At 50.0% G+C, this 18,562-nt stretch overlaps 2 protein-coding genes across 4 annotated transcripts; one reads left to right on the forward strand and one right to left on the reverse strand.

Moving 5' to 3' along the window:
* The first annotated feature begins 583 nt into the window (after positions 1 to 583).
* On the forward strand, positions 584 to 5,391 carry Fam219b (family with sequence similarity 219 member B). Of its 2 annotated transcripts, XM_059267974.1 has the most exons (5): positions 586 to 1,824; positions 2,015 to 2,102; positions 2,861 to 2,938; positions 3,323 to 3,371; positions 5,119 to 5,391. In XM_059267974.1, exons 1-5 carry the CDS (start codon positions 1,611 to 1,613, stop codon positions 5,281 to 5,283), a joined length of 594 nt encoding a protein of 197 aa, XP_059123957.1. In that variant the 5' UTR covers positions 586 to 1,610; the 3' UTR covers positions 5,284 to 5,391. The 2 variants fall into 2 exon arrangements, with proteins under 2 accessions (XP_059123958.1, XP_059123957.1); XM_059267975.1 differs by lacking the exon at positions 3,323 to 3,371 and having other exon boundaries at positions 584 to 1,824; positions 5,119 to 5,225.
* Positions 5,392 to 8,782: 3,391 nt separating this feature from the next.
* On the reverse strand, positions 8,783 to 18,121 carry Mpi (mannose phosphate isomerase). Of its 2 annotated transcripts, XM_059267966.1 has the most exons (8): positions 17,999 to 18,121; positions 17,428 to 17,555; positions 15,988 to 16,188; positions 14,112 to 14,253; positions 13,595 to 13,777; positions 11,488 to 11,661; positions 10,023 to 10,231; positions 8,783 to 9,764 (listed from the first exon to the last, which is right to left on the reverse strand). In XM_059267966.1, the coding sequence occupies exons 1-8, from the start codon at positions 18,012 to 18,014 to the stop codon at positions 9,546 to 9,548; spliced, it is 1,272 nt and encodes a 423-aa protein (XP_059123949.1). In that variant the 5' UTR covers positions 18,015 to 18,121; the 3' UTR covers positions 8,783 to 9,545. The 2 variants fall into 2 exon arrangements, with proteins under 2 accessions (XP_059123949.1, XP_059123950.1); XM_059267967.1 differs by lacking the exon at positions 10,023 to 10,231 and having other exon boundaries at positions 9,626 to 9,764.
* Between the last annotated feature and the right edge of the window lie 441 nt (positions 18,122 to 18,562).

Consider the following 18,562-nt stretch of genomic DNA (forward strand, 5'->3'; position numbering starts at 1 on the left):
GTTGCTGATACCAAATCTTTCCACTCTTGGGGGAGAATTCTGTTCTGAGTTGCCCATGAGTTTAATATCCACTTCACAAAGGATGAATGCATACCATATGAAACAACATCTTCCTTAAATCTCCTCAAATCTAATACTTCCATAGGATTACATGGAACTTCTCCATAACATAAGGTTGGTTTTCTAATAACCTTGGGCCGCCGTTCCTCTGTCTGTACCTGAGTAGCTTGCTTATTTTCATTAATAAGTCCTTCTAAGGCTTGTATCTTATCAGTCAAATTTTTGTTATTTTCACTAGTAAGTCTTTCTAAGGTTTGTATCTTATCAATCAATTCTTCATATTTGGCACGATTATCAAACCACCTTTTATATTTGGCACAAAAATACACTGTAGCTATTAAGGATAAAATACGAATTACCAGACTCATGGTATTTACAGTCGGCATTATGTCAATTCCAGCTAAGTCGTTTAACACCTCACTTACTGCTTCCATTTTCAAGTCATCCTTAGTAGCATTATACAGGGTCTTAACTCCCTGCATTGTGATATTTCCCATCCTTAACGTGGGAAAGATTGTTCTCTCCTTAAGGACTTCTCAGGTGTCTTACCAGATCTGGTGACTTCTCGGTTTGTCCACCACTGGTGTGATTTCTCTGTCGTGTGGTTGTGCCACGCGTTGGAGTACCAAGTGTTGTTTAATTGTCAGTACAGCGGCTGCACCTGATTCTACTGCTGTTTCAGCTACCGACTGTGCTTCCACAGTCACTGGCCGGAGGCTCAGGCTGAGGCCTAGCGGGACTTCTGCGTCCCGCCAGACCCACCTCTGCCACTGCAGCCCAGTGTAGTTTTTAACTAAGTTTCTATCGTTCTATTTTACCAGTAAAGACTCGGAAGTCAGATGCTGGGGTGAAAACCTTCTAGCAGACCTTCCTCCTTAGCTGGCGACCAACAAAAAGAACTTCCTTCCACCGTGTCGAACTAAAAAAGACCGTCAGACTCAAAGTCCCTCCCTCCTACTTCCTGTGTGTTTCTCTATTCCTTTTCCTGACTCCCTCTAACTCTCTATGACTACTTCCTGCCAGCTAGTTGCTAGCTCCACCTCTTGACCCAAGGTTTCATTTAATTAATGCAAACTCGGGGTTCACAATGTGATCAGATATCCTGCAACAGATCCTGATCCTCCCGGACCTGTTCCCTTTTCTAGAGAAGGGTGACATCGCCCCTTCTTTTCAGCCTGACTCTTCCTGTAATTAACATCCCTAAAGCAGCTCCGGCTGAGGCGAAAGAGACACTCAAGGCACACAGAGAGTCCTTGGGTAGGCACACTCCCGCCACCCTGCATAAACGTCATTTTACCCTAACTATAGACTGAACTGATATCCTCCACATCATCAGGCTTAAATAGACTTCAGATTTCAGAGTACCTGGAAGGCAGGACCTGGGCTGCCGGGCTCCTGACAGTTCGGTCGGAACCTTGATGCTCGCCCCACTGCAGGCCGCGGAGGGAAGCCGAAGCCCTGCGCCACCGTCTTACTAAAGGAGTGCAAGCCCCGCCGTTCGTTCTTCCCCACGCTGGGCTGGCCACTGGCGGGGCTGGGCGGGGCGGGGCATGGCGACCGCGGAGCTCCGGGGGCACGCGGTGCCGATGTTCACCCAGGGGACCCAGCCTGGCGCGGCCCCCGATGGCACAGCAGAAGCTGCGGGACTGCCTTCCGGACGGGGCGGCGGCGCTGCCCTCCGTCTCGGGGAACGCGCGCTCGCTGCTGTGGAGAAGCGGGGACCATACATGGTGACGCGCGCACCTTCCATTCAGGCTAAGCTTCGTGAGTGCGGCGGGATGCATGAGGGTCTCTGCTGGAGCGGGCTGCTGTGGCCAGGGTTTGGGCCCCGGAGTCCCATGATCTTGTCCCCAGAGGGGAAGGGGTTTTAGGTGCGGCCATCTCCCGCCGCTGAGAGCCTGGGAAGCAGCGGGACGAGGAAGACCTGGCTGACTCAGGACCTTTTGACTTCCAGAGAAGCACCGGGACCTGGCCAAGGCCGTTCTACGGAGAAAGGGCATGCTGGGGGCCTTGCCGAACCGCCCCGATTCTTCAGGGAAAAGGTCTCAATGGGCTTCACCTCCTCTGTGTCAGCAGCTTCCAAGGAAGGCCTTTAGCCCCCTGCCTGGGAAACAGGGCGCTGAAGTTTAAGGTTGAGCTAGCTAGCTAGTCTGTTGACAGGTTTACTTTAAAATGGGAACTGGAACTACCTCTACTCTTCCTTTGAGGCTGTGCCAGTATCAAGAAATAGGCTTTGGAATAGGAGAGTTCCATCAGTGCATAGACAAGATAATGCATTAAGGGGAGAGATGGTGGCTGGAGTCCCAGGAATCAAGATGGAGAGCCCCATGAGAATGACCTGGGCAGTGTTTTGAGCTTTTCTTTTTCTTTTCTTTCTTTCTTTCTTTCTTTCTTTCTTTCTTTCTTTCTTTCTTTCTTTCTTTCTTTTTTAAACAGAATGGGAAACTCTCAGAGTTGAATAAGACCTCACATAGTATGGCTGTTTACTGCTGAATGTTGAAACTCAAATGTGAAGGGATTTGCCTGAGATCCTCTGGTTAAATAAGGTGGAGAGAAACTGCTTTACCCGGTTCAAAAGAGGGAGATGTATTTTTCATAGGAGCTATCACATGGAGTAGAGTGCGCTAGAACATAATTTGAGGAGCCAGAGACACCTGTATAGAGCATTAGTTTGTGATGGCTATGACAGGGTAGAAGGGAAGTCTGGAACAGTCCAATTAGTTCTTTCTGCATAGGGACCAGCACTCTGCTCTTCCCTGTGAAATGCCTGTGCTTTCTTCCCCTCCCCATCTCTCCTCAGGTCAGTGAAGTTTAACAAGGGCTATACTGCTCTTAGCCAGAGTCCAGATGAAAACCTGGTGTCCCTTGACTCTGACAGGTGAGTCTTGCCTTGGAAACAGTCGGGGAGTGGCTTGGCTAGGACTGCGGATCTCTTGGTGCTCCTGCCTGTTGCCTATCTTCTCCAAGGCCCTCCATGCACATTCCAGGGCTGTTCTCTTCTGAGTGCTGTCCCTTCCAGGGATGGCGTGGCTGGAAGGGTCATCCTGTCCTATTGTGCCTGCACTTTTAGTGAGAATGTCTGTTTCTGCTGAAGTCAACTGCGTGAGCCCCCGGTACTCACTGGAGACTCTGGGCTTGAGCTCTGTGGTGTGCGGTCTTTGCTTCACAAGGCCTTCAGACCCTCTTGCATGTTCTCCTCCTTGCCATTTGCAGCTGTGCTCCATAGATGGCCCCTGAACTGATTGTCTTCCTCTTCTCCTAGTGATGGGGAGCTGGAATCCAGATACTCCTCCGGGTATTCCTCTGCAGAGGCAAGTCCAGAGCGCCTGTGTGTGCAGTGCCAGGCCGCAGGCGGCATCGCCACCACTGCCAGATGCCTGTCTGGTGCCTGCTGTGAGCACAGCACTGCGCCAGGTTCTGGTCTGTTCCCTAGTCTTCCACTAGGCCCTCTTCCCTTAGCAGAGATAGCAGGTGTCTTAGGAAGGCTGTTTGTCCTCTTGATAAATTCCAGCTAAGTGTCTACTAGCCTTTACGTGCTGGGATGCTTCCTGGGACTGGGCACTCACAACATCTAAGCAGCATTGCTTGCTGCCCTCCCCCAGCACACATACAGCTCCTTCTTAGGGTAGTTTGCAGGTCTTCCTGTTTCTTGCAACCTGGACCCACTGGTCATAGGCCTGTCTTCCAGTGTCACTGTAACTCCAGTCGCCCTTTCTGAGACAGCATTCAACCCTCCCCTCCCCATCCTCCACTGAGCCTGCTTTCTGCAGTTCGGTCTCTGGGCAGTTCTGTCTGAGCACAGCGCTCCTGGGCTGGTCTTTCGGACATCTTTCCAGAATGATTGTCCCAGGGAGAAACAGCGGGACAGAAAAGTCTCAGCCAGGGCATAACAGCATGTGCAAGCTCAAGTGCAAAGAAGCCGAAGTGGGCACATGGCTGCACTAGATCTTCCTTCCTTGTTCTCCAAGGAATCTTCGGCTAGTCTCTCAGCCGAAGTTTTTGCAAAGGAGAAAACAGCTTGCATGGGGCACCCTCCTTATATGTCTAAGACACTAAAATCATCAAAACTAAGAAAACTTTGCCGGGCGGTGGCGGCGCACGCCTTTAATCCCAGCACTGGGGAGGCAGAGGCAGGTGGATCTCTGTGAGTTCGAGGCCAGCCTGGTCTATAGAGTGAGATCCATTCAGGAGAGCCAGAGCTACACAGATAAACCTTATCTCAAAAAAGAAGGGGGGGTGGGGAGGCAGACCTAAGAAAACAGCCAAGAATCTCTCAAGATTTAAATTGTCCTAGCCCTATTGACTTCCCGTCTGTCAGTACCCTGGTGAGATCAGGCTGTTGGACTTGGCAGGAGCCGAGCCCTGCCAGCAGAGAAGGTAACAAGAGCTGGCAGTGTAAAGCTGCTCCCTACCCCTCTCCGCTGTACCGAATGTACCTTTAATAGTCAAGCCCATTTTTCTGTTGTTAGCCCTATATCTATTTTTCCTTTCTGAGACCGTTTCCTCTATATTGCCATGGCTGTCCTGGAATTTACTGTGTAGATTAGGCTGGCCTTGAACTCACAGAGATCTACCTGCCGCTGTCTTCCAAGTGCTGGAATTAATAGTGTGAGCCACCACACACGACAGCGCTGTATTCTTTAATCTTGACAGGGAGATGTGGGTTTCCGATGGGAAAAGTCAGTACAGTGATTTTTGGGGTGTATTGTTTTGTTTTTGGAGACAGGGTTTTTCTGTGTAGCCCTGGCTGTCCTGGAACTTGTTCTGTAGACCAGGCTGGCTTTGAATTCACAGAGATCCACCTGCCTCTGCCTCCCTTGCTGGGATTAAAGGCATGAAGCCTGGATAGTTTTTAATAAGCCTCTGTGGAGTTCCTCACTGCTGGAAGGGCACAGCTGGGAAATGGTGATGCTTCCTTCTGTAATCCAGGATGTGGAGTTGACCTGGGGCCAGGAAGAGCAGGGACAGGAAGCTCAGGTGTGGTGACAGGGACCTGCCTTTGGGCAGCAGCTCTGCACGCTTTGCATCCTGGTTTATAGTTCTCTCCTCTTCTTTTAGCAGGTGAACCAGGATGTGAGTCGGCAGCTGCTGCAAGATGGCTATCACCTGGATGAGATTCCAGACGATGAGGACCTGGACCTCATCCCCCCTAAGCCTATTGCCTCTTCCGCCTGCTCTTGCTGCTGGTGCTGTCTTGGGGATTCTTCCTGTACCCTCCAGTAGCCATAACCCTCCAGGATGGGCCCTGCTCATGGTGAGCCCCGATGGCTCTTCACAGCTCTGCACTGGGCACTCTTGCCAGCCTAGAATCCCTGGAAACACTGACCTTCTGGGCAGGCCACTGACCTCTAGGCAGCCGTCACCTGGTGCTTCTCCTATCAGAAGCCCCCGTCTGGGTCACAGGCTATAGACAGGTCAAAGTCTGCACTTCTCTTTTGGGGCAGTTTCAAGAAGCCAATCTAATCAGGGTAGGAGAAGAGACTTTCTGCGGTTCTTATGCTACTGACAAGGATTGCCAAGAAAACCATTTGTAGACATTCTGACTGTTGTTTGTCGGGGTGTTCTGAGGAAAGGGAAAGAAAGAGCTCCTCTGCCCAGGCTGTGCTGGGTGGTGTGATGGGAGGCAGAAAACAGCACTTTATGGCTTGCAGTAAGAATCTGAAAGACTGTAACTGAGACCAATTCAAAAAATTCTGTGTTTTTCTTGCTCCAGCTCTAAGGTCAGTTAACAGGTTTGACCTTCAAGAAAGCACAAAGTGGGTTGCTACTTCAGGTTACATCTGTCTAGTTATGGCAAGGAATAGAACTTAATGATGATGTAGGGTTGTGGCTTTCCCAACCTCTGGACTGGGGCATTCATTCTACTAGTGCTGCTGTCTGGATGGGTCTAGTACTGGTCAGCCCTTCCCTAGTTAAAAGGAAACTGTTCTGTCATGTATATGTTCATTTAGCTGCAGTTCCTTGGCCTTTGCTAGTTTTCCACCTGGTTTTTTGTTTTTGTTTTGTTTTGTTTTGTTTGTTTTTGAGCTAATAGTTGGATTGGCTCCTGGGGCTGGCACCAGAAACCTGCAGTTTTTGTAGTTACCAGCAGAGGGAGCTGCTGGGCAGTCAGTGCCTTCCTGTGTTTAGCTTTTAAAACGTTGATGTCCTGGTGTAGCTTGCTTGTGTGGCTTTGGCCTACATGGGAATGTTCAGCCAGGACGGGGAAGAGACCTAAGCCAGCTCCTGGACCCCACTTGAGATAGATCAGTTTGCAGTGCAAGGGGATTTCCCTCTTCTAACAAGATTTATTCCTATGGCACATTCCTCTGCCCCAGCACAGAGCTCACAGGCTGGATGCATAGGTCTGGTAGACCAATTGCCTAGCATATGCAATGCTCTGGGTTCGAGTCCCACACTGGGGGACTTTGTTCCCACACTGGAACAAAGCAAACCTGTGGTGAGCAAAGCCTTTCTCAACCCCAAGCCTGAACACAGCAAACACAGGGATAATTTCTCTTGCAATACTAAGCCTCTTTCTGGAATTTAGTTTTCCAGGACCCTCTCCCCCACCTTTTCTTTGTCTTACCCAGGTGTGTAGTGAGACTTGGAGTGGACAGGGTTCCCAGCATAACGGGCACAATAGAATTCGGGGTTGGGCACCACTGACTGTCACGTTCAGTGACTACTAGAGGCTTAGGAATGATGTGCCCTGTATGGTCGTGCTTGGTTCTTGGGACTGGGTTATAGATGCTAATTGTGCTGTGCAGTGGGACTTTGCAGCTGTGCAGGTATCTCCCATTCTCAGCACCTGTGTAAAGCCTGCAGGGAAGGAGCTCAGACCATATCTAGGCCTTCTGGAGATCTGCAGAGGCGAAGCACATGTGGAAAGCGAATGTATGTAGTACAGTCTTGAGGAAGACTTGCTGGTGTGGCTCATGAGGGCCAGAGTGGTTGTGGAACTTCAATGTGGAGCCCTATTCCTGTTGGGATTTGGTTAAAACAGAGTAGTTTGTGCATTCAGCAGCTGGGGGCGGGGGGTGCAGTAACCTCCAAACCACACCCTCTGGGGTGGTTGTTGCTGTAATCAACACTGAGGTACTTGGCTGGAACAGTCCCTGGAAGGGAAGTTCTAGAGCTGGGTGGCCTTCTGTGGGAAAACATTGCTTTGGTGAAAGCTCAGGGATGTAGAGCAGGTGATAATGTCCAGTTAGGAGGTACCAGTAGAAATGGTCAGTTGTTAGGGGCTAGACAAAAATCACACCAATAAAGGTACAATGGTGCGCAGATTCTAACGCCCTCAATTCCGAGTGCTGGGTGTCCTGCAGGAGGCAGTCCCTGGGAAGGAGGACGGAGGACATCAGCTTCCTCAGGAGTGGTTCCACTGGATGTTTACAGACCACTGTTCTACAGACCTCTTGGCTTGTACTTCCACGGTCTCTTATAATAAATGCAATCATGGTAGTTGGTCTGTATTGCATTGCATTGCACTGTTTTTTGTTTTTTTCTTTTTAGTGGGGGAGCTTTTTGAGATAGGGTTTTTCTGTGTAGCCTTGGCTGTCTTGGAACTCACTCTGTAGACCAGGCTGGCCACAAACTCACAGAAATCCACTTGCCTCTGCCTCCCAAGTGCTAGGATTAACAACGAGTGCCACCACACCCAACTTGCTTTGGGAGTTTTAAGAAAGGCCTGGGTATCCTGACGAAATAGCTTAGTCCAACTGTGGCAATGCCTCCTGAAAACCTTTTCTGCTGTTCCCTAAGGATATTATTTTAGAGGCTGTGAGTGGAATGGACCTTTGGCTTTAGAGTGGGTAAGCCTTTAGCAGACCCTCTTCAGACTTACTATTTTGTGTGTATATACACACATGTGGGTGTAATGTGGTAAATGTGTGGAGATCAGGGAACAACTTTCAGGAGTGGGTTCTCCTTCCACCATGTGGATCCCAGGGGTTGAAGTTAGGTCTTAGGGCTTGGTGGCAAGCTCCATTTTACTCCTTTACTAGGCCTCAGCTCTTTTTTTAAGCCAAAGAAATTCTGTAATAAATGCTAAGGATGGTGGTGAATCCCTATAATCCTAGCACCTGGGAGGTGAAGGCAGGGGGGTTAGGAGTTCAGGTCAACCCCCAATACATAGGGATTTCTTGGTTTGGTTTTTAATTTTTATCTTGTGTGTGTGCACTTAAGTGTATGTTTGTGTGCCATGTATCTGCAGATGCAGGAGCCTGTGGAGGTCAGAAGCATCCAGTCTCTTGTAACTGGAGTTAGACAGTTGTGAGCCACCACATGGGAGCTGGGAACCAAACCTGGGTTCTCTGTAAGTACTTTTAACTGCTGAGTCATCTCTCTTGCCCCCAATACAGAACACCAGCCTGAGCTATATGAGAACCTCAAAAATACCTAAGAGTGACTGGGGGATGGCTCAGTTGGTAAAAAGATTACTGTGCAAGCATGAGAACCTGAGTTCGGATCCCTGACCCCTCTACCCCAAATAAGAAGCTAAAGGTAGTGGCACATACCTGTAATCCTAGTTCTGGGGAGACTGGGCCGGGAGGCTCAGTGAGGCTTTCTAGCCAGTCAGCCCAGCTGAATTGGTGAGTTCCAATGAAAGACTCTTGTCTCAAGGGGAAAAAAAGGTGGATGGCTCTTGAGGAATAACATTGAGGAACATGTGCATCATGTGCACACACATAAACCTGTGCAAACACCAGAAGTCACAATAAAGTGGAGACAGAAGCACAACTTCAAAGCCAACCTTTGTTGGAACATGGCAAGATAGTCTCAAAAAACACTACAAGAGCAGCCAGAGCCTGCCTGCAAGCTGTGCATCTGAGGCTGAGGCTGGCTTCCTCTCCCACCCCTTCCTATAAAAGCCTTCTGGAATCCAGCCTGCCCACCCCCGGGAAGCTGTATGAAGCAGAATCAAAACCAAAATTGGACATCAGAGAGCTCTTTCTGCCCACATCAGGGGCAGGAATACCAAAGTCTGACTGCTCTTTAATCTGTATCCTCAACACAAATCATCTTTAATTACTTTGACAGAGCTAGAGGGAGTAAGCTTCACTAGCCCACTGGCCTGCCCTTCCCTTCCCTCCTCTGCAGCTGAGAGAGTGGGCAGTCCCAGGGCAAGAACCCTGCTCTTAGACATCACTTGGCCTGTCACTCAGATGCTGACCTGATGCTGGGTCATGCATGTTTTGTCAGCCTAATGCCTTAGCTGGGGCAGAGTTGTTGCCTCCTGAATGGACACATCTGGCTCAGAGGTAGCACGGAGTGTTGAGAGAGTACAGTGGAGTGGCAGGGCCTGAGTCTTCACACACACACACCCCTCATCCTGAAGATGGTCCAACCGGGTCATGCTCTGGAGTCAATAATGCCAAGCTCACTACTCTACTATTCCAGCATGCACCAAAGAGTGCACAACAGGGACAGGGATCGGGCTGGACCTGAAAGGTGGAGCTGGCCAGGATATAGGTGACAGGCAGGGAGGGCAGGAAGACTGATCTCTACAGCAGACAACAGGCCCGGAATATCAGCAGATCCTTGGGCGCAGTAAGCTTCAGCGAGACACTCTCATTAGCCCCAATGAAGAGTACTCCACCACGCTGCAAAGGGATTTCTGCTTGAACCGTGGGTGTGGTAGCTGTCACTGTCCCCTGGACCATCAGAAGGATGCTGGCGGAGTCTAGTGCCAAGACCTTGTATTCAGTGACAGAGCCAGGGACCTAGGAGAAAGAAGTGATAGAATAGTATAGTTTACACTCTGCTCCTGGGTTCTAGAACATCTCAAGGGCCCTGTTGCCTCCTTCCCCACTGTTCAGGCTCTTGGCACTATGGAGACCCACATCTGGTCCCTGGCAGAGAAGCAGATGGGCTCTGTGGCTATCCGTACTAGGTGGGCTTGATAGGAAATCCAGCCCGAGGTACACCCCTGTAGGTTTGACATGCTACACAAAGGATACCTACCTGGCCCGTGTACTTACCTCCATCTTCATAACAGTGAAGTCTGGTACAGGGGGGTCATAGATAGAGAGATAGGGGTCATCTTGACTCCGTGTTGGGGTAAACAGCCTGTCCTTGCTGGGGCTAGGTGTGTAGTTGAGCATTTCACACAGAGTTGGCACATCAATGAATTTGGGTGTCAGGCCAGCACGCACAGTATTGTCTGAACATGCCATGCATTCCACACAGTCTGAGGACAGATAAATGTCATGGGCTAAGATGGTAAAGTAAGCCATGGAATTTGGCTCTCGAGGCCTGGGCCTCCTAATGTAGGCCATATGCATGCCCTATAAATTAGGTAAAAATGTGTGAACAGGATTGTGGGAGAATATGATGAGGGTACTAGGCATCAAAATGATATTAACCACTATGCTAACATGACTCATCTTACACTTCCACAATAAAATCCTGTGAGTGGATAAGCTGTCAACAGTCAGATGGGACACCAGTCGGACCTGGTGGCTCATGCCTATAATCACAGCACTCACAAGGCTGAGGTAGGAGGGCTGCCATGAGTTTGAGGCCAGGCTGGGCTACAGAGTGAGATCCTGTCTCAAGACAAGAACAGCAACAAAGAGGCCGTCAAGGTGGGTAAAACCACTTGCCATGCAAGCATGAGGGCCTGAGTTCAAATGCCAAAAGCACATACTAACACGGCTGTGCGGTACGCATAATTGCAATCCCAGCATTCCCATGGGGAGACAGAAGAATCCCTGGAAGTTCACAAGCCAGCTAGATTGGAGTATGTGGCAAAAAAAAAAGAGAGAGAGACCCTCAAACAAAATAAAATGAGGATCACCCCCTAGCCCCCAGGTTGTCCTCTGAACTCCACATGTATCCTATGGTACATGTGCACATACATTCACAGACAAGTGACAGCCTTCTGTTGCATCACCCATATGGAGTGTAAAAATCTCCAGACAGGCCGGGGGGTGGTGGTGGTGGTGGCGGCGGCGGCGGCGGCGGCGGCGGCGGCGGCGGCGCACGCCTTTAATCCCAGCACTTGGGAGGCAGAGGCGGGTGGATCTCTGTGAGTTCGAGGCCAGCCTGGTCTACAGAGTGAGTTCCAGGAAAGGCACAAAGCTACACAGAGAAACCCTGTCTCGAAAAATCAAAAAAAAAAAAAAACCCAAAAAGCAAAACCACAAAAACCATCTCCAGGCAGGTAGAGCTGGTGTGCAGCTCTGTCCAGTGTGGCTGGACTCAAACTGACCCCACACTCATCAAAAGAGCTTAACATCAGAACCTGTGGCTGACAGCAGACTTCAAGCTACGTCTACCACCCAGCTGGCAGCTGCGGTCCATACTGGCTCAGTCACCCTCCGAGGTCAAAAGCTGAACTGTGCTGACAGAGGCCTCATCAACCATCCTCCCTCTTTCATCCACACAAAGAAACAAGGTCCATAGGGGATGGCAAGTGGAGCATACTACTGAAATGGGGCTCACCTCCCTTCAGGTAGGCATGGGGCACGTTGGCCTCCAGAAACATGGCTTCCCCGGGCTTTAAGGTGAGCAGGTTCAGGAAGTAAATGGCGAAACATCCAATATCACCCGGGTACTGCTGGTGTAGCTGCAGCAAGAGCTTCCCACAAATGTCGTCCATGCTGTTTCCGGCAGATACTGAGGGTCACAGAGCATCCCAAGGCCGCTAAGACACATGTGGTATTCACAGCTTCACCCTGACGAGGGGGTCTTAGGGAACAGTCCCTGCCCCTATGAATGCAGTTGCTATGCTGGGCCTCTCTTAAACATCCCTCATCTTTGATGGTCAGTCACCCTTGGTCTTTGTCTCGCAATAGTGCCATCTCTCACCTTAACCATCTGCATGCCTGGCCTGGCTCTAGCAGCTGGGCACTGTGGTGCACAGCTGGCATCCTAGCCCCAAAGCAGAAGAATCGCCATGAGTGAAGGGTAGACTGGGCTACAAACTGAGTTCTGATATAGCCTGGACTGCAGAGTAGGACCCTGTCTCCAATGATACAGGCTAGGGATGTAGCTCCGTTGGTAGAGTGCTTGCCCAGCATGCATGAAACCCTAGGTTTGGTCCTAGCTCCACAAAGACACAGGCATGGTGACACATGCCTTGTAATCCCAGCACCCGGGAAGTAGAGGCAAGACTGTCAGAATTTAGCTGTCTAGTAAGTTTGAGGTCACTCCTGGTTATGAGAAACCTTGTCTCAAAGAGAAGTGGAGATAAAATTGTGTGAGAAATATTTAAAACACAGACACCACTAGCATCGCCAGTTCAGATTTTGACAAAAACATGTCCAGACAATTGCCCAAAAAAAGTCTCCTGGTTAGGGATCGCTCAGTGCTCTGGAGCTCAAAATCTATTATGGATAGGTAGAAAACCCAAAAGCTTCATGAAGAGTGCCAAATTCCCTATTAGCCAAGGACTTCCCCTTTGTCAGCACTGAAACTGCCATGTCTCAGGAGGTCAGTCCATCTCTGGCAACCTGGGATGGTTGTCTACCCCAGAGAGCACAAGGCATAATGTGCTGTGGGCCACAATGTACCCTGGACACTGACCAAGAGAAGATGAGCTCAGCCTGGGCTGGAGACAGGTGCAGGGACAGGGTGAGCGGAGTTTCCTGGAGCATGCAGAGAAGGGAGGAGTGTATTCAGAATATATAGGAACCACAATAAAGAAAGCAGTGTTCCAAGTGGGAGGGTGGTTTAGTCTTCATACAGAGACTTGCTCAAAGGCGACTCTGCTAAACACTGGGACAAACAAGAAGGTCTCCGGCCTAGAGAATCCCAGTTTCACCATGAGCACATGACGCTAAGGGATCACTGTATACCTGGACATCAGAACAGAGCTAAGGTCAGGGTTCTCCAAGAGTGTGCAAACATGGAAGGCACTCAAAGCCACAAGACAAGAGGCTATGCTCAGGAGAGAGAAAATGGCTGTGGTGTAAAGGGAACGCAGCAGGGACTTGGGAAAAGCCTGAACCAGAAGAGGGTTCTGGGGCTGCCTGGAGAAGCAGCTGGCATGTCAGCAGGGGAGCCAAGATCATCCACTGCCATGGAAGCTCCTGAGTCTCTCAGCCTCGCTTCTCACTGTCTGTGTTGACTCTCGGGCCAACAGTGACACAACTACACCCACTAGGGTCACTTCCTGAACTCTGTTAGCCAGGTTAGGCACCTAGGAGGGCTCTAAGGAAGAAAGAATGGTTCAGAGCACAAAGCTTGAGTCCTCTAGAGACGAGTGAGCTCCTTGGTCCTCTCCTGCTCCCCAAACCCCCAAATGCCAAGTCTGTCCCACAGGAGGCAGCTGAAGGACTGGGAAGAATCTGGAAATGCCTGGCTGGAGAGCATTGGTAGAACCCTCTAGGCCAGTTTGCTTTCAGCCAGCTGGAGAAAACCAGTTAGGAGGTGGCATCACCTTGGGAGAGAAATGGCAGCAGCTGATCTTGGTGTCCATCTAAGTTTGGCCCCTCTTAGGTTCCACTGGGGGGAGGGGCTGGGAACCCTGTGTCCATGGCCTCATCTGTGCCTGTGTCGGGAGTCCAGGCTAGGGCCCTGCATCCACCCAGGCCCCCGCCACACCCACCTTGCTGGGAGATCCGTTTCACCAACAGGTTAAGCTGCTCCACCACCACCTTCTTCTCACTCTTCATCAGATGGGAGAAGCAGCTCCTCAGAGCAGAGGCCACAGCCCCAGTATCCCCGCTCACGCTCTGCTTCAGCTGGGCTGTGGCATCCTCTCCAATCAGGGACTGGAACTCAGGTACCTCTGCAGGATGGCCAGGCCAAGGAGATGTAAAACAAATGGTAAGACAAAACACTGAGAAGTGAGGACCTCCCACCAGTTCTTCATCCCCAAGCCCTCAGCAACCACACCTGAGCCTGGTCTCACTATCTGGCCCACTGCCCCCCAAAACTACCTCTTAAGGCCCAGATCTCTTTAGTATATACAGATGATACAATATATATATATCATATTCACATCATATATCCTATGATATGAATAGCCCTGCCTCTGCTGCCTCTGTTTCTCTTTTAGCCCAGGTTCCTCATGCGTCCCCAGGGCCGGTACATATGCCCTTAGCATTCCTGTCCAACCTTACTCTTCAGGAAGGTCACAATCTCCTCCACTGGCCGGAAACCACACAAGCCCTGGAAGGGAGTGAGGGCAATGGCCATTTCTGGCTTGTGGTTGGCATCAGGGTAGTGCTGTGGAGCCTGGAGGTGCAGCTTCTCTGCCAGCTCCTGTGGGTGGGCGGTGGAGGACAACAGTTGGGGTACAGCTGTCATCAGCAGGATTACTGGTCCCTGCAGTCCCTGCTGCCCACCCGCCCCAGTTAGATGACAGAGGCTTCTTACCTCTCACAATGACGCCAGTCAAGGCATCATGCAGAAACTTGGGGTTCAGCCAGCCCAGGGCAGAGAAATGGGCCAAATCTAGGGGAGAGCTGGGACAGACTGAAGAGACCTGGCCTGTGGCTCAGGAACTCCAAACAGCAGGCCTAAGCTGCGTGACTTGGGTGAATGATTTGGGGAGGTGAGTTAGGAAGGTCTAGAGTGTTAGGTCAGCCTCAGCTACAGAATGAGCTTGAGGCCAGCTTGGGCTTTGCAAGACCCATCTTTAAAAACCTCAAAATTAGGGGGTGGAGAAATGGCTCAGTAGTTAAGAGTCTTTGTTGCTCTGGCAGAGGACTCAGGTTCCTTTCCTAGCACCCATATGGTGGTTCACAACCATTTGTATGTCCAGTTCCAGGGGATCTGATGCCCTCTTACTTCCAAAGGCACCATGCATGCATGTGATGTACAGACATACATGGAGGCAAACACTCATATACATAAAATAATCTTTAAAAATTAAAAAAAGCCGGGTGGTGGTGGCAAACACCTTTAATCCAAGCACTCAGGAGGCAGAGCCAGGAGGGTCTTTGAGTTCAAGGCCAGCCCAGTCTTCAGAGTGAGTTCCAGGATAGCGAGGGCTACACAGAGAACCCCTGTCTCAAAAAACAAACAAAAAAAAAAGATTTTTTTTTTGACCAGGCTGGCCTCGAACTCACAGAGATCCACCTGGCTCTGCCTACCAAGTACTAGGATTAAAGCCATGAGCCACCACCACCCATCAGATTTTTTTTTTTTTTTTTAAAGGGGTTGTGCTGGAGCTATATCTCAGTGGTTAAGAGCACTGGTTGCTCTTCCAGAAGACCTGGGTTCAATTCCCAGCACCCACATGGTAGTTCATGACTGTCTGTAACTCCAATCTCAGAGGACCCAATGCCCTCCTCCGGCCTCCCTGCACACTATACTCATGTAATGCACAGGCCTACATACATACAGGCAAAACACTCATACACATCAAATAAAAATAAATAAATGTTAAACTTTTTTTTTTTTTTTTTGGTTTTTCGAGACAGGGTTTCTCTGTGTAGCTTTGCGCCTTTCCTGGAACTCACTTGGTAGCCCAAGCTGGCCTCGAACTCACAGAGATCCTCCTGGCTCTGCCTCCCGAGTGCTGGGATTAAAGGCGTGCGCCACCACCGCCCGGCATGTTAAACATTTTTAAAAGAGGAGTTTAGATAGACTGCTTAAGCTAGGTTGGGTCTTGTTCAAGAAAATTACACAGTAGGGTGTAGCTGAAGCAACAGCTGGGGTACCTGCCCTGTCCTGGAATTCTGGTTCTGAACTGTCCAAGAGAGCCAGCTGGGGAAATGGCAGATATGAATAGACCTAGGCTGGGGGAGGGGAAGCCAAGGATGAGCTTGGAGAAGCTCTCTTGGCATAGGCAAATCAGTTGTCCACTTAGAATTAGCTTCTGTGTGTGTCACCAGCATCTGTCCCTGAGCATCCAAACTGGGATTGGTAAGACTTGGATTTAGCCCTGAGCTAGAGCCTCGTATGGGCAGGGTGAAGTCAGCAGTAAAATCTATGGGTAGGCCCACCAAAATCCCTTCCCTACCCCGACCTCTGCACCCTCTGATCCTCTACCTTGTTAGGGTGTGCCTGGATAGACAGGGCTGTTTCCACCGAGAGCACTTTGAAAAGGAAGGGCAGCTTGCCGTTAAAGGTGTCTTTGACCTTTGGGCCTAAGCAGTCCTGGTTGTCAGCAATCCACTGGCCTAAGGTCTTCTGGGAAATACGGTTGTCAAGGATCCTGGCATCTCCCCGGGGGTGTGTCCCCATCCACAGCTGGAAGGACAGGAAAGTTAAGAAGGAAGCAGCTGACATCCTGTATGTATGAGGCATGTATCCGTACACTGGTTTATGGGTACTGGGGATCAAACCCAGGGCACACAGATGGAAAATAAGCATTCTACCATTGTCTGTCCCATGGGGAGAATGACACTGGGGTATCTCTGAAAGCATGAGTCTCAGTGACAGCTCTGTGAAGGGTTAACATTCATGAGTTTCAGTCTCAAAAGACCAAACTTCTTATGCTTTGACTTTTCCCTTTTCAACAGAAGGAATGAATTTGCGGTTAATAAAAATGAAAAATTAAAGACCTGGAGAAATGGCTCAATGATTAGGCGCTCTTGCTGCTCTTCCAAAGCACCCACCCATCAGTTTCCAGAACCCACATCAAGTAGGGCTCACAACTTCCTACAACTCCAGCCCCAGGGAATCCATTGCCTCCAGCCTTCACAGGCACCTGCACTCACATGCACACACCCACACGCAGACATAAACACTTATACATAGTTAAAAATAATAAAAATAATCTTTATTAAAGTAAATCTTAGAGAGAAATGTTAATCAAAATTAAACATTTATTTTTGGCTAGGAGTGGTGTTGCATGCCTGTAATCCTAGCACTTAGGACGTAGAGGCAGGGCAATTGGGAGGTCGAGGTCATTCTGAACTCCACAGCAAGTCTGAGGCTAGCTTAGGCACCCTGAGACAGTCTCAAAGGAATCAAAACAAATGAAAAGATTCAGTAAGTGCTGAGAGCTGTCCTGGAAAGAGGTGGCACTAGGGTTCAAAAAACTCCCAGATGTTGGACATGGTGGTGCACACCTTTAGTCCCAGCCCTAGGGAGGCAGAGGCAGATAGGCAGAGGCAGGTGATCTCTGAGTTCAAGGCCAGCTTGGTCTACAGAGCGCTTTCCAGGAAGCCAGGACTACACAGAGAAACCCTGTCTCAGGAAAAAAAAAAAAAAAAAAAAAAAAAAAAATCCCAGACGTTTTATCTTCCTTTGTATGAGACTGCATCTTGCTTGATACAGTGACCAGGCAGATCCTCCTGCCTCAGCCTCCCCCACTTCTGTGATTACAGTGCTCTGACTACAGCTTTCTTTGTGCACTGACTGGTCCGATGACCAAGAGAACATCTACAGGCTGCAGAGATTCGTCCCAACTGTTCCATACGGCTTGTCTCAAGTCCTTTGGTCTTACTTAGAGTAAAGCGGACTGATGTGCAGCCAGAGTCTTACCTCGGCATAAGGCTTGTCCTCTGAGATCTGGGCCAGTGGGTCACTGCTAGCCAGCAAGCATGCCACCTCGCTGTTGGATCCCATCTTCCCCCAGGCATATTGCTGCACCACACAGGAAAGTGGGAACACTGGGGACAGAGACAGAAGAAGGTCAGCTTCCACCCGACTCTTCAGACCTGGCCCTAATGTGGGGAAACCAGGAACAAGAAGGGGCAGAGACACACAAGTCTAGGAGTTGTGGAATGACACCCCTCTCTTCCGCAGTTCTCGACGTTCCCATCTGTAAGATTGGCAGATACGAATCTTGTCTGCCATGGGGAAGAACTGAGTTCAGGTGATGGTAAGGGAAAAGGAACTAACTACTACTCATCTCTCTGCACTCGGGCGGTCCCGTAGTGACCCAAGCGCACCCAGGAGCACTAGTCTCTTCGACCCCCGGTAGCAATTCCCACTCCAGATCCCCTCCTTTGCCCGGAGTCCATGGGAATGGTCGCGACCTGCCAGGTCCTGACAGGATTAGTCCCCAGGACGCGACCACCACCAAGGTTACTAGAACCGGGCAACGGCTCACCTCGCTGACTCGCCATCCTAGCAGCCAGAGACCCGGCTTCAGGCACGTAAGCCCTTCCCAGCAGCCTCAACTGCTCTGCGCGCAGAGCTTCACGGGAAATGTAGTTCAGAGAGTCCACTGCCTCTTAACCTCTACAATCAGGAGCCCCGGCTGCCCAAAAGTATTCCCCCTAATCCTTGGTCTGAACACTCCTGCCTTCCAATTCCTTTTATCCGTATGTAAGTACTGAGGACTCACTAAGTACTACAGACTGTTCCAAATATACAACAGAGAACATATAACATTACTCTTGTACTTTTTCAGGGTTTCTGGTCTAGAGAAAGGACGTAATTAAATAAATTTTAACAGTGTGTCTAAAGGCAATAAACCAGGTGTAGTAGCACACCCCTGTAATTCCAGCACTTGGGGAGCTGAGACAGGAGGATTGTCTTGAGTTCAGGATCAGCCTGAGGCACATAGTGAGACCTTGTCACAAACAGGCCATCTGGATAAGCCCCAATAAGAAGGAGAGATTTGAGGAAGAGTGAAAAGTGTTCCCAACAGAAGAAAGAGCTAGCAAGAATC

This window comes from Peromyscus eremicus, chromosome 7 (assembly GCF_949786415.1).
Source record: "Peromyscus eremicus chromosome 7, PerEre_H2_v1, whole genome shotgun sequence".
Taxonomy (NCBI): domain Eukaryota; kingdom Metazoa; phylum Chordata; class Mammalia; order Rodentia; family Cricetidae; genus Peromyscus; species Peromyscus eremicus.

Bases quoted from the DNA above. Each gene is read 5' to 3' on its own strand.
- Fam219b (XM_059267974.1), top strand. From the start codon at position 1,611: ATGGCGACCGCGGAGCTCCGGGGGCACGCGGTGCCGATGTTCACCCAG. The intron at 2,939-3,322 runs GTGAGTCTTGCC...CTCTTCTCCTAG, and splicing joins GTGTCCCTTGACTCTGACAG to TGATGGGGAGCTGGAATCCA. The intron at 3,372-5,118 runs GCAAGTCCAGAG...CTCTTCTTTTAG, and splicing joins CCGGGTATTCCTCTGCAGAG to CAGGTGAACCAGGATGTGAG.
- Mpi (XM_059267966.1), bottom strand. The intron at 14,254-15,987 runs GTAGAGGATCAG...GCCCACCCACAG, and splicing joins TCCAGGCACACCCTAACAAG to GAGCTGGCAGAGAAGCTGCA. The intron at 10,232-11,487 runs GTGAGCCCCATT...ATCTGTCCTCAG, and splicing joins CCATGCCTACCTGAAGGGAG to ACTGTGTGGAATGCATGGCA.